The 15,606-nt window shown below is 45.8% G+C and overlaps 1 protein-coding gene across 7 annotated transcripts in view; it reads right to left on the bottom strand.

Annotated features, from left to right (window-relative positions):
* The window catches only part of pde10a (phosphodiesterase 10A), an 88,756-nt gene that overhangs the window by 34,903 nt on the left and 38,247 nt on the right, over nucleotides 1-15,606 (bottom strand). For all 7 annotated transcript variants that reach the window (XM_035400047.1, XM_035400048.1, XM_035400049.1 and 4 more), the window contains one exon: nucleotides 2,652-2,783. In XM_035400047.1, the coding sequence (XP_035255938.1) occupies nucleotides 2,652-2,783 (132 nt within the window). The remainder of the gene's footprint in view (nucleotides 1-2,651; nucleotides 2,784-15,606) is intronic.

The following is a 15,606-nucleotide window of genomic DNA, read 5'->3' as shown; positions in this document are numbered from 1 at the left end:
TATAAAAAATGTGATGGTAAATCACTGGGCAGAAGAAAGGCTTGTGTGTGTACGTCTGTGCTGGGTTTGTCAGTAACACTGAGTCAAGGACCCTGACAGACATACATACTAATGCATCAGCATCCAATACGCCACGCTAGTTTTGGAACAAGTTCAGAAATCTATTTACGGCTAATCATTTCTTGATGACAAGGGTTTTTACTGTTTTACGTTCACATATTAATGCATCTAAACATAAACAAATGAAGACGGGTCGAGCTGCTAAACGGTTTCAACAGGCTGCTGGTAGGCTGTGTGTGTGTGTGTGTGTGTGTGTGTGTGTGTGTGGGGGGGGGGTAAATTCTGATAAATGTTCAACCTAAAGCGCACACACACGCACACACACACATACGTGAAAATACGGAGAGCGTGAGAGTTAAGAGAGGTGTGGTCGTCCGAAAACGATGACAAGCCCCATTAGCCAAAATAGTAAACAAAGAAAAAAAAAAAATCTGTATAGCCGGAATTCCGCGCTGAACACCATTTGGAATTCCCAGACTGAGCCAGGAAGAGGGCACTGAGAGGCCGGCGCTCCGAGCCAACCAGCCGTCTTTATTTTCCTTTCTCCCCTGCTGCCGCAGCCCGGTTTGAAGACTGCAGGCCCCATGAACCAGCTCCGACCCAGCCAGCACAACGCACTGCAGCCCGCTGCGCTCAAGCAGAACGAGCCCCCACCGCCGCTCCACCACCTACCCCCCCCCCCCCCCCCGGCCCCCCCCCCCCCCCCCCGCTCACCCCCCCTCACCCCCATCGCTGGCCCGAGCCAGTCCCCGGGGGCCAGTTCTGACGTCAGAGGCTTGGACTTGGCGGGCGGCCAGCGGTGTGAGCCCGTTCTGGATTCCGGTGGAGAGGGGAGGGGGGGGTTTGAGGGAGGGGGGGGGGGGCGCTATCCTGGTGGGTCTGTCAGCCAGGCAGCATCCTGACGCGCGGCTCAGAACCGGCCGGCCCACTCAAATGGGTTTAACGACCCGTGGAGACCCACAAGCCCCCGCTGCATGCCCCCGCCACCTTCCCTCCTGTTTATTCTGTGAGGTGCACAGGGACAGACATGCACGCACATACACACAGACGCGTGCACACACAGCCATGCTCATATGCACTTGCTCACACACTCACACATACACACATAGTCCTACTCATATGTATACATATACACACACACAGTCCTACTCATATGCGCACATACACACACACACACACGCACACACACACAGTCCTACCCATATGCACACAAACATATACAAACACACGCACTCATACTCATATGCACACACTCACACACACCCTCATTCACACACACACACACACACACACAGACACACACTCACACACTGAGGTGCACACATGCATACACACACACACACACACACACACACACACACATACAAACACTCATACTCAACATACAATGTAACAGTATATGTATAACGCTATGGACAGGGATTATAAACACATGACCTGGCACTTTTCCACCAGTGAGCTACCTGGGGAGAGTGTGATTATTTCCAGTGGAAAAAGCCAGCTCGTTGATTGTAAAAGAGAGAGATTGTAAACAGTGCCTTGTGGGTACGGACCGTCGTGTCTCGGCTGATTGGGTCATTCAACCAATTTTGGCTTTCTTCTGAAAGTAATTTTCTGCACCTCCTGCAAGCAGAGACCTCCAAAAAACCAGTGGAGATTCACCTACTGGGCTCTGGGCATTCTGGAATTATTTCTGTAGTATAAAATTCTAATTGTCCTTGCCTCCCCATTCCAAACATCAAAACACAATGAAGGACAACCGACATAAAATGTCCATGTTTGACACTGAGTCATATATAGGAGTTCTGCAACTATCAATTGGGACAATCACTGGCTATTTATGTACCAAGGGAGCATGGTTTACATAACGAGGCATTGGCAATAACATGTTCATATGATTGACAGTTATTTTTTTAATTTTAAATTTCAGTCATTGGTTTCCACAGTCCACGGATCTTAGCATTACCAGCTCAGCAGCTAAGGTTTCATTACTTGTTTTACTATCTATCAAGATTAGCAAATTGATAAAAAAAAGAATACATAATAATGCTTGCAATTCCAACAGAATAAGCGAATGCTTTTTTTTGTTATTACTGGCAGTTGAGACTTTCGTACTTTCTCCTTTTCCTGCATAAAAGTTGGTTTGAACTGACTGCCGCTGAACTTCCTGCATTGACCTTCAGCTGCTAGCGGTCCCAGTGCACCAGAAGATCACTCCCTGTAGACCGCAAGCCGTTGTGCAACAGCGAAGCAATTTCGGGTCAAGCTGGAAATCTCAAAACCTAGAAGATCTCTGGGCAAAGTAAGGAGCACCTCCCGTCCTACAGGGTGGGGGGGGAACTGATTTTAACAGGTTGCAGCAGCAAACGGTGGAACAGCTTGAAGGCAACACCAGCAGGGTTTTCACACAGCACAAGTCCTCCTGTTCAAATGGCCATTGTGGCTCTCTCTTAATGTGTATGGAGGCAGGGTGTGGTGTCGACAGACAGACTGAGAACCACTCCAGCAACGAACCCACCCGGGCACAGACGGGCACGACACAGACCGGACCCACGCTACGGGCTTCCGGAACATTCCCCCGTGACTCTTACCACTGATCCTGCTGCTGTTCTTCCTCTGCAGCCATTTGCTGATCGTCTCTGCGCTCACGCTCTCCGACACAAACTCCTCCAGCATCTGAGGGTGCAGAGAGAGGTATGCCTTGACCTTCTCGTCCGTGAGACCTAAAGCGAGGGAGAATAAAAAAAGATCTTTGACTCTTACTGTTTGGCAAAAAAAAATTTAGAGTTCGAATTTTATTTTGCCAATCCGTCTCCTGCTAAATTGTGATTGTATGTTTGTCCCAAATAACTCTCCAGCAACCACACTGTAAACTAGATGGATTACAGAGATATTGTACAGGAATTTTGATTGAATCTGACAAGATTGCAGCTACGTCTGTTCCCAACACTTACTTCGCACACTTTTATGCCACTGAGAACCACCTTAATTAGCACTGCAAAATGTACATGACAACTCAGCTCTTATAGTCTGGGATAGTAAGTTTTCTATACCCCAAGATCAGACCCCTTAACTGTTCACAGAGTGAAAATGGACAGTTGGAGAACAGGTTTCACCAGTGTGGGACACAATGTGGGGAGGGAGTGAGGGCCTTGTTGTGTCATGCCCACAGGGAACCCCGCCCCACCCCCCCCCCCCCCACCCCGCCCCCCTCCATCCCCCCGCTTCCTGGAGTAAACTAAGTGTTTACTGTACCACAAAGTCTCCTAGTAGAAAGGCCCAGGCCATTCTAAGGAAGGGAAAAGGGAAGCTTGATTGCACTTAATAGACAATTATGTCCTGGAGAGCCGCCTAAATGCAGTCCTTTATTGTCCTTTGTTGTTGAGCAAACAGTCATTTGTGAAGCCGTCGCCGACGTAAAGTATGTATTTAATGCGCCCAGGGTTGGCGGATCACCTCCTCCCGCCGCGGGGCCTGAACCGGCCCGGCGCTCATTTCGGACGCTCTGATGCGCCATCGACAGCCTCGGAGGCGGATCACTCAGGGGTCAACGTTTAAAATAAACAACTAAAAAAAAAAAAAACACACCGGAGGGAACATCACTTTGGGTCATGCACTGAAGTGGTCACGTGACTGCCTACAGCTTTAGACACTTTACCTAAGGTTGATCTTTGAACCTATAAGTAAGTTCCGTTCAGAGTATAATATTAACTTGAGAACGTTTGTAAATAAGTATCAAGGGACAGCCAAGATTGGTCACTGAATACAGCATCAAACCAGAGTAACGGGTCAAGGGCCCAGTGTCCTATACTCTACATCCAACCACACAAAAGACACAGCTTTCTAATTACCATGAACTGACCATGTCACAAAACGCAGGAGATGTACAGTGATGTTAGCTGGTAGATCCATATGCACATATTTACGAATTCACAGGAAATTTTTATTTGTTCCAAAAAAATGTGCAATTTCTGAAATAGAAACCTTATTGCACACAAGGCAAGGCAGCAGCTGGTTCAGACTGAGCGCGTGCAGAACAGGAGCACAGCTGCGTCACACCTGTGGAACCCGCACGGTTCAGAGTGGGTCTGGGCCTGGAAGCGCACTGGATCCCCGGGAAGAAACAGAGAGGCAGAGAGCTACGGACCGCTCAGAGCGCAAAAGAAAGAAAAAAAAAGAAAAAAAAAACATGATGCATGAAAACAGAGTCTGCTCTTTGAATGCTTAAAAGAAAACAGATGGCTCGACAGCCATTTCAGCTGACGATGTCGGATCGGGGCATTCCGCGATCCAAGTATATCCTATCAGGCACCGCGGGGGAGTGGCTGATCCAACCCTCATGTTGCTCTGGTTTCCATAGGGTCCATGTGGAGGGGGATAAATAATGCAATAATAATAATAATAATAATAATAATAATAATAAATAGATAACAATAGTGCAATAGTATGGTACATGCATGTATGATAATAACACATGCATAGCGTGCCTTAGACAACACAACAGCTATTTACGTCAAAGAGGCCCAGCTCCCTTCATCCACCACCAACGTTCAGAACTTTGCCCAGAACGTTTACTGCACTTTCTCCGAGTTTCACAAGAACCCGCAGAGCTGCTGCCAATGTCCGTTAGCAAAGTGCATGAGTAAGGGCCAGAGGGGTGGAGGGGGTGTCTCCATATACAAATATATACATATTACTCATTAGCGTTCATTCAGTTGTGTTGTATTACAAATATATTATCGTTGAATTATGTACAGTCTGTACTGTGCATTCTGTAGAAACACACTAGAATGTAATTTTTACATGCGTCTCAAGTAAAACCAGTTATATGTCACTTCATCATTTAAAATGAGAAATTGTTCTCAGCTGACCTCACTCATGAAATGATGACATGAAATAAATAAAAAAAGACTTGAACAGAGGAGACGAGGGAGTCAGGGAGGTATAAACAAAAAACTGGGAGAGATTCAACAGAAAGGAGAGAGGCTGGGACTACCACTGAACGATTGTGTACGTAATCCAGACAGGTGCTAACAATGCAGAGGGACATTTAGTGCTTAGACCGCCTTTCCCACGACATCACCCTGGACTATGTTCTATCCTACGTGTGTGTGTGTGTGTGTAAAGGTTCATGTGGGCACGCCATTCCTACTAAGGACACACTGGCTCTAACAGCCATGTGTGGTGCATGATGGCAGTTTACATCATTGCATAGGGGGAAGGTTACCGTATTTACTTAACAGATCAAACCGTCATTACAGGTACTTGAAGAGTAACTTCAACCAGCATATCTGCAGCAGACGTTTACTGTGGAAACAAAATGCCCACGGCCCGAGGCCTACGACCAGCTTGAATCTACAACCGTCCGGGTCCAGCACCCGGTAACACCACCGCGACGATTAGGTATTATGCAAATTCCCGCTGTCGTCGTGACGATGCACATCCGGAGCACCTCCGTCTCCCTACCGCCCACACGCCTCCCTCTGGAACACGCCGGCCCCAGTGCTGAAACCCCATCTGTCTCGCATCGCACGCCCGTAACGCCATTAACGTAAAACAACTGGGCGCCCGCGCGGCGCGGCGTCTACAGCGCCGGACTGCGGACCTGCGGACTGTGGCTCGGAGTCGCAAGATGGAACGATCCCCGTTTCACTCCGGGAATCCTGGCACCTCCACGTCAAGTGCTCCAGTAAAGCTCCAGCACAGCCATGGGGTTAAAGAGCAGGTCGCACGTGTGCAGGTACAACTATCAAACAGCCCGAATCAGGCTGGATTAGAGCAGCTGCTCAGTGAAATGTGTAAATAAAACGTAAGTGGGAACTGACAGCTGAAAGCACCACTTACTGCAGACTTCCTTTGATCCCAACTTGACATACACAGACACGGATACGCACGGACACGGGCGCGCGTACGCTAGCAGCTCACTGTACGGGATCTGCTCACTGACTCAGTCGTTGCACAACATGCACTGGTAGGCGGCAGTGTCACTGGGTCATTCCGTGCGAATTTCCACATACAATTCCCAGATGTATCAGATGTTCCCACAGAAAGATTTCTTCAGAAAGACGATATTTGACGCACGTTTGAGATTTGATTACAAAAACTTTCAAAAAACTGGTGGACAAAGTGCACCTTTTGGGGCATATTTGACCCCATAGCTGCCTATTTAAGAATCTGCTATTTTTCAACTGCATCCCCAAAATCTTTCGCAGCATTATTCTATAAAATATGAACACATTTATGTGAGTGAAAATGCATGAACACTGAGCTGTCATTACAAAAAAATCTTAGCAGCCCAGACAGGACAGTGCACACAGCAGCTCTGAAGCAGAGACAAAAGCCAGCTTGGGTCTTTTGGCAGGATTTCACTTTCCTCTCCCAAATACAAAGCAGACACACACTGCGAATGATCCCCAGAAACACATAATGTGTGAAGCCTTTAACCCTGACGCCCCCCCCGCTCCTCCGCCCCCGCCCCGTCCCTCACCCTCCACCCGCGCCTCTGCCCTGCCTCCCTGTTCATCCAAGCGAGCTGATCATAAACTACGACATAGGTGTTCTCCACCCCAACACTCGCCCCTCCAAAACCCCCTCTCCAGAGGACTTCACAGATTTGCCTCAAACAAATAATAATATTAGCACAATATTACAGAGCTAGATCACATATTCACATACGAAATCATCAAAGTTACGAAATCATCACATGAGGGAGGCAGGCGCCCAGTCACGCCTTGCCCCCCTCCCCCCCACAGCCCCCCCAGCCCCCCCCCTCCAACCCCCTGGAAGACAGCAGCCCTAGCCACACAGCAATGCTCCAATTCTCAACAGATAAAATGGAACAGACCAGCTACATTCTACTCTACGTATAATAGATTTAATATTGCTGAAACAGTGTAAACACCATCTGGGGAAAAAGTTCTAATAATTATTTAAATACTCCTACACCTGAAATCACAGGGTAAATACTCATCTTTTGAGTAATCCTGTGTAATGATCTTCAAGGCAATACTGGGTATTAGGTAGTAAACTAGTTTAACAAAGATAAAATATTTCCTTCTTGGAAACAACGAAGTAGATTCCAACAAATGGAAATTGTACAAAAGTTTGGCTGCAGAGACTAGCGCCTTAAATTTGGCACAGATTTCCTGGAAAGCACATTAAAGAACCTGTCCAGTCAGGTTTGCTGAAACGAAAAACAAACAAAATACAATGGAGCCGGCAATTACTAAACAAATCGCTGGACTCAGACGCCATTTATCACACACTGCTGTCTGAACAGGACGAAAAGCAAACTGTTCTCAGAACAAGCCCTCTCTGTGCCACGGCCAAAGGTCAGGAGGGTAAGCAAGTTGTCTGGTGAGGCAGTTCTTCTTCTTCTTCTTCTTCTTCTGCCGATCCTCCTGTTCTCTTCTGAGGAAAAGAGGGGCCTGGGTGCACCGGACTTAGTTTAGGCCGCCGCCATTATTTAGGGCTGAGCTCCGTACAAAACAACCTGGAGTTGAAGCACACGGATCCCTCCCGGCCCATGTGAGGTAGCGAGTGCACACACATAAACACGCACGCCCACACGTGCATAAATATGCATGCTCGCATATACGTAAAGGTGCATGCAAGCATGCGCATAAACACGCACACCCGCATGCACAAAAACACACATGACCGCATGCATATAAACATGCATGCAAGCATGCACATAAACATGCACACAAGCATGTGCATAAACATGCATGCCCGCATGCATATATGCATGCATACAAATGCACAAATACGCACACAAGCAGGCACATAAACAAGCACACAAGCATGCACACAAGCACACATACCAGTCCCTGCCCCACATAAATTCACCTCTAGCATACAGCACCGCTTCCACAAAATAAAAAGTTGGTCAATAACGGGATTTATGAGGGGACAAAAAAGTGGTATTTATTTGGGATCATCATATCTTGAAAACATTTGTTCTTTTAACTTCGAACAAACCCTGAACAAAGTGAAGTGGGAGATTTTATGTGACAAGAACCACAATAGACCGAAACGGTTTTTGCTGGATTTAAATAAATAAATAAATAAATAAATAAATAAATAAATAAAGTTGCATTCAATTATAGCCTATGATGTATTCCAATTTGTCCCCACTTCCATCATTAACACGTTCTCATTCCCAATTCGTCACATACTGACGCTTGGTCAGAAGCCCTGGAGTCACTAGAAGACGCACAAAGAGCCCTTTGGCGTCATTTCAGGACGCCCTAGGTATCCCCACAGACATTAAAAAAAACCCTCGGTGCCACCAAGGGTGAATGGGACGGGGGAAGGGCATATCTTATTAGTTAGTGAATCCAGAAACATGTAAACAATGTTTAATTTCATGAAATCATTACATTTACATTAGATTGTAACTTGATCTGGCACGATATACTGTTCCCATTTACTCTTGGCGTCACCAAGGGTGAATGGTACAGGGGAAGGGCATATCTTTTTAGTTAGCGAATCACGAAACAAATAAACAATGTTTAATTTTATGAAATCATTACATTTACATTAGATTGGCACGATATACTGTTCCCATTTACTCTTGGCGTCACCAAGGGTGAATGGTACAGGGGAAGGGCATATCTTTTTAGTTAGCGAATCACGAAACAAATAAACAATGTTTAATTTTATGAAATCATTACATTTACATTAGGTTGTAACTTGATCTGGCACGATATCCTCTTCCCATTTACCCTTGGCATGGAAAACGTTCACCCTTAGTGTCAACATGAAGACGTTGAGCGCGTCTATTGAAGTCTATGGAGATACCGTGGACGTCCAGAAATGACGGCAATGGACTCCTCTTGTGCCGTACGGTGACGCTGAGGGGTTCTGACCGAGCGTCAATACACGATGAGTTTGGGAATGAGACCAGGCTCTCATCGCACGATTGTCCCCTGGGTACGCCCATCTTGTAGTGAGTTTTGATTTTGGCCATATTGCCTGGGGAGTTTGGAAAAAGTTCAGCGCACCATTACTCACAGAGGAATGGCCCACGCTTTATTGAAGTCTGATCATGGACACGCGGTGGGGGGAAAAGAAAAATCAGTCATCACGAAATAATGTGCGCAGGCAAACTTTGGTTCAGGAGACCACAGTTATGCAAGCGAAGCATTAAGCAAATTAACTGTCCCATTTTCTACGTAGCAACAGCGATGTGTCACTGCCCAGGGGATTTTAAGCCATGATCTTGAAGACACATAACCAAGGGCCTGATATTGATGGTTTCCTGGGGCAACCAGAAATTTGGGGTCTGGGAAAGCGACTTCAAAATTCCTGTGTGCACATAATATTTACACTGGTTATTAGGACATGCTTTTGTTCTTCTGGTCTGTCATCCATACAGCCATCTTTGTGAATCACAACTTGTTCTAAGTGATCCACCAGCCTGGGGAAAAAAAAACAAAAACAAAAACCAAAACAAGTAACATGAGATGTCTCTGGGACAGGGAGGATGCTACTGAACTTCTGTGTAGGGGTCTTCAGCAACATTCACTGGATTTCACCACAAAGAACCAAAAAGACACCCGTTCGCGTGCTGGAACACAAGTATCGGTTTGGCCCATAATGCATCATTCCAAAGGGGCGATGGTGATGACATGAGGGGGTTGGGGGGGGGGGGGGTTGTATTTTTTTAATCAGGTACAGACGTTCTGCTCCTCACAAAAGCGTCATGCAAGCAACTGAATCATTTTTCTTCTCTTCTCGGCAGCTCAGCTGGTGGACTAGAGAGAAAAAAAACAGCCACTTACTGCATCAGTTTGATAGGACCATGTGTTAATGCGCACTCTTGTGCACTAATGGAGGATGATGCAACGATGCGATAGGCCAACAAATATCACTGGTTACTCCATGTTGTGTAAGAATGAAGAAAAAAAGTAACATTCACTGTGAGGGCGTGGACTACAATCATCAAGCTCTCTATACTTCAAGATCCATGACCACCTATTCAAAATGCACAGCATATATGACATCACACAGTACTGCCTGTGGAAAAGCCTCGGTAGTTTAACTGAGTCCTGAAATAAGGTCTTACTAACTAAACACTACAATGCAGCCTCAGGCCTCCAGCCACTGTGGGAGAGTGAATGTGTACTTCTAATGTGAAGGTAATGTTTTCATGTACGGCTACAGAACTGTATGCCCTTGAGTTGGGAGGTGGGTGAAGGTTAACAGGAAAACAGAAGTCTGTCACCATTTCTGTGTCCATTTTCTCTGCCTCACCTTCCTTGTGCTTGGTGGGAGCAGTCAGCAGAGCAGTCAGCAAGGTGTGCAAAGTGCATGAAAAAAAAAAAACATGGGCACAAAAGAACAGAGGAGACCCAAAAAATCACAGGCCGCTTAATCCAGTATCACCATATCAGACGACCAACGGCGAGATTCACCGTTGCATTCCGAGGGGGAGTTCCAGAACGTCTCTTCAACGGAACTTTAATGAGGTCTCAATTCTCTGCCTGTGTCGCGTCTGTCCTTATTTCTACAGTAATGCTACTCGCTTCTGTCCCTTTTTTTCTTTTAGAGCTGCTAAGCATGGTCACGTATTCCCTTGGTTGTCCTTAGATGATGTCACACTTCTTTTTTTCTTTAAAAAAAAAAAAAAAAAAGAAATATACTTTGTGTGGCTTGACGATGGTCGTGCAGGGCGGGGGGGCTCTCCTCCCAGCTCCCGGGATGTGACTCAGTTCCCTGACATGACCCTGAACCGTTTCAAGATCTGAAGAAATACCACATAGCAAAACAAAAATACCCATGGCATTTTACTGCATCTATAAATGTAAAACTCGCATGAAGCAGCCGAAACAGGAAATACTGAGACTTTACAATACAAGTATTGCTGTCAGCTTAGGTTTATTTATCTATTTATTGTAAAATTTTACTCATGTACATTTGATTTTCTTTTTATTTCTGTTTTGTTATGCACTTGCTGCACTGTAAAGCTGCTACCAGAAAGTATTGTGGGCACTTCAGAAAACCTAAACTATTTACACTGTCCTAACTGAAAAAATATGCAATGTATCCAACATTTAATGAAACAGATTTATAAACATAAATATGTGAATTAGAGGAAGATTTATTTTTAAAAATTATAGTAATTAAGTAGAAGCTAAACCTCACAGTCACATGCAAAGTACATGTAGTACTTTCAGAAAACTGCCCTTTAAAATAAAACAATATTTATGAATGGTTATGGTCACAGAAACACTTGTTTGTGGTGAGAACTTCTCCCCTATTAACCACTACTGCTGATATTACCCAGAGTGCAGAAGCCCCGATGCTTTCCAGCAGCAAAAGGTTACCTTAGGTCATGACAACTAGCCGTGATTATTTAAAACATTTTCATTCCTGAAAGTTGTCAACTGCACACAAGCTAGAACATAATTATTTCAGTGGGGAAGGCAATAATCCAGACAGGAGGAAGGGGGAACTGGGCCAGGAAGACAGCCCCCAGAGCTGCTGCCCTTTACAGCCATCGCTTTCCACGGGAAGATTCAAACTTCGCGAACTGAGCACGGCGAAACCCGCGGCGGCGTTTGAACAAACAGCCTTTGGCGTCGCTCCCAAATTCTAGGAATTAAATGAATATTCCCTGTGATGATTGCTTCAGCGATTTATAGCCTCATTTTATGAAGCACTGATGGAAGCGTGCGACTGAAATCCTCCCTGTCGCACTGAGCACCTTTCAATTTCCACAATTAAATCCCAAAAACAAGCCACGCAAAGAGAAGGAATTCCCTCTAATGCAATCTTGATACCTTCTGTGCCATTTCTGACTCACAGCATACACTTAACACTGTCCTACAACAGCCATGGTGTTTAATCCTAAACCAGAACAACATCCTCGACATTCCTTATTCCAAAAGACTCACTAAATAAGTTTGTTATACCAAGAGAGCGCATAGTACAAAAAGAATGCGTTTTTATCTAGTAAGTTAAACACATGGCTCATAAATCGCACGGGCTCACCATGTCTAAACAGAAAAGGTCAGTGTTAAAAAATGAAGGTGAAGGGCATGCTGGGATTGCACAGAGAAAAAAAAGGCGAATGGACAAATTACCTTTGTTCACAATCCGCAGGACCGTATTACGTTTACTCGGACACAAGGAAGAAAAAAAAAAAACAGACGTGCCGCAGATCAACGCGATGGAAGATGATTCTCATTAATTCTCCATGACCAGCGCTGCCGTGCGGCGAATAAGAAGCGAGAAACGACCCTGACTTCCAGCACACGTCCGTCTTTGACCACAAACAGAGGTCACGCTACATCCCTGCACACGGACAGAAAATGAACTTTCAATTACGCAAAGCAATGAATTCAGGAAGAAAGAATCCAAGTTGGGTCATTCTATACAACGGCCCCAATGTGTACTAGTTGAAAAAGGCGAAATACCAAAGTGTACAGGTACAATGCAAAAAGAAAGTAAGAAGGACTTTGCAGGCATGATTCCCATGTTAGTTCCTTCTATTGCACTCCAGAGCAAAGCGCTAAACCTGATTGGTAACAGCAAGCAATCAGCTGTAAACATGGACAACATGTACAAATGTGAAATACCTAATCTACCCTGGATAAACAATGTCAAATAATTACAATGAACTAAGATAACTAGAGAAGTAAGGCTTATCCAGGTATTAAATTAACATTGCCACTAAAAAAAAAAAGTACCAGTTTAAGAAAGAATACACGTTGTATTTATTTTTTCATGTTTCACAAGACACATCTTTCTAAGGTTCTGCACTCGGTTATAATTTGTTCTGCTTTCATGCCAAAGTGCTGACAAAGCAAATGAGCAGGAAGTCAGTAATTCTTCGTATGATGTGTCGGGAACTCTCAGAAACACAAATCAAGAGCAACTGGCTCGCCGTTGCACGCAGAGCGCCGCGCCAAATCTTCCTGTCTAATCGCGCCACTATCTGGGGTCACGTACCTGTGTCAGTCAGTGGGTCTGCCCTTCCCGTCCGTGGAGTAAATCCACATCACATGACCTTTTCTGATCCAATTTGGGAGACAGGTCCTGGTAATTCGAGAGGGAATGTGTCCTAGCGAGTGGAGGTAATGTTATTTCTACGGGGACAGATGACTCAGGAGAGAGTGGGGAAGAAAGCTGGCATGCGGAAAAAAAATGACGGCTTAAGTAAATTACTGCTAAAAAAATCCAAGCTAAAAGTGATATTCTTGGATTATTTCTACAATGAGTGCAGAGCACCAGGGGATTTAAATTGAATGAAAATGAGAATGAAAAACTGTTGTGATAAAGGAATAAATATTTGCTTTATTTCCATTCTACAGTCTTTTTTTCCATGTCATGCTGTTAACAAGCAAATAAATGCATAAGTTAAATTTTAGGTGAAGTATGATTTATGCAGCATTTAATTAGGGGCTTAGTGATTAGTGAATAACCTGATAACCATGAAAATATTTGAAACTGGTTAACCAAATGTTTTTATAAAATCATCACCTAAAACTTTCATTAACATGAAATGTTTGCTTTTAACACGAAATATAAATTCAAAAATGAAAGAAATGTTACATGTATTGGAGTTAAAACAGGAATGAAAGATGTGCTAGAGGCTAAAGATGAGCCTGCTGCCCCAGTCGAGCGCTGCTCTGGCATTCAAACAGGAATGTGAAGGAGTCAGAGGCCTACAGCCGGCGATCTGACGAGAGACCGGCGAACAGAGACCAGACAGGCGGAGATCGGACCGGAGAATAGAGAATTAAACGAGAGAATAGAGACCACACAATGGAGAAACCGAAGAATTGAGGATAGAGAATTAAACGAGAGAGAATAGAGACCAGACAATGGAGAGACCAGATAAAAGTGAATTAAATGAGACAGACTAGAGACCAGACAATGGAGAGACAGGAGAATAAATAATTAAATGAGAGAGGATGGAGACCAGACAATGGAGAGACAGGAGAATAAATAATTAAATGAGAGAGGATGGAGACCAGACAATGGAGAGACAGGAGAATAAATAATTAAATGAGAGAGGATGGAGACCAGACAATGGAGAGACCGGAGAATAAAAGGCCGGGAAAACAAGGGAACGCGTATCGAGACGCGAGCCAGAAAAGAAAAGGAGAGGACAGTGACCAGAACAAAGAGGTGCTGAAACTCAAAGGCCCTTTTATTTGGAAAAATAAAATAAAATAAAATAGCACGCTCCCCCTGGCGCAGCGTCAAGGGCGGGCTGCCAAGGCACTACTTTTCACTCGCCTGACACGGGGGGGGTGGGGGTGCGGGGTGCGGGGAGCGGAGGGGGGAGCGCGTGCGTCACCAGGTCCGTCTGGGACTCCCTGGCTGTGGAGCGGCACAGAGCATGTGTTTCTTATCTTATCTATAGGAGGGCTGGAGCCCTCTCTGCCGAGCGACGCGCGCGGGGAAGGGGAGCGCGGAGAGGGAGGCGGTGGGAGTCGCGGCTGACACGCCTCACCCCTGCACACATTTTTTTTAGGGCGGGGAGCCGGGGGGAGACGGGGGGGAACCGGCGCTGTACCGCGCAGCACCGCGCTGTGAAAAATCGCGACTGAGACGGCGCAGATTCCCCCAATACGTGTAATCAGTGGGACCCACCATGCTAGGATTAGTCCCAAAACATCAGGGCAATAAATTCGTTTTAACTGCCCTCCCTCCCTCCCTCCCTCCCTCCCTGTTTTGTACTCTGCTCCAAAACCCAACATTGCTGAGCATGTGTGTGTGTGTGTGTGTGTGTGTGCATGCCAGGGTACTTGTGTGCATGCATGTGTGTGCTTGTGAATGTGTGTGTGTGTGTGTGTGCGTGTGTGTGTATACAGTACATGTATGTGCCCTATGGTGGCCTGTGCAGGCTGTTTCTGAAAAACAGAACAGCACTTTGTTTCACTTCTCTCTGCCTGGGACAGGACAGCCCTTCTTACATAAGGAACACCCTGCTGGCACTGTGACATTCCAATCACCCTTTTTTAAAAGATGAAAACAAAACTAATAAAGCACTGTGGTGTCTGTTTGATCTCGCAGAGCCATACACACATTCACGCACACACACACACACACACACACACACACACACACACACACACACCAGAACCCATGTGCATAAGCACAAGCACATGTGTGACCACACACACACACATATTTATATGGAAACATTGGCATTTTTTCCTCAGACCATTAGGGGTAAAAAGCGTGCACTATGACCCACTGATGACAAACTGAGATAAGGCGCGTGTCCCGCGCCACTGGGGCATGGAGTACCCTCACTGCTCGGCCAGACTTCATTTTCTTTGCAGTATTCAGACCTACACAACGCGCTTTAAGCCATTTTTTATTGCCTGAACCTCTCCCAATCTCTCCCCTCACCCCACAACATACCCACCCCTTCTCACCCCTCCCCAAGCCGCCAGCATCCCAGACCCGGCCCTCTCCCCGACTGATGCTCCCTCTGACATCTGGAGAAATTTCAAACCCACAGCCCGTTGAGGAGTCATGGGGGGGGGTCCTGTGATGAGAAGCACAGACATATCCCCCCCCCCC

Source organism: Anguilla anguilla, chromosome 18 (genome assembly GCF_013347855.1).
Source record: "Anguilla anguilla isolate fAngAng1 chromosome 18, fAngAng1.pri, whole genome shotgun sequence".
Taxonomy (NCBI): domain Eukaryota; kingdom Metazoa; phylum Chordata; class Actinopteri; order Anguilliformes; family Anguillidae; genus Anguilla; species Anguilla anguilla.
Note: the sequence above shows the minus strand (reverse complement) of the source record. Positions and strands in the feature narration are given on the sequence as shown.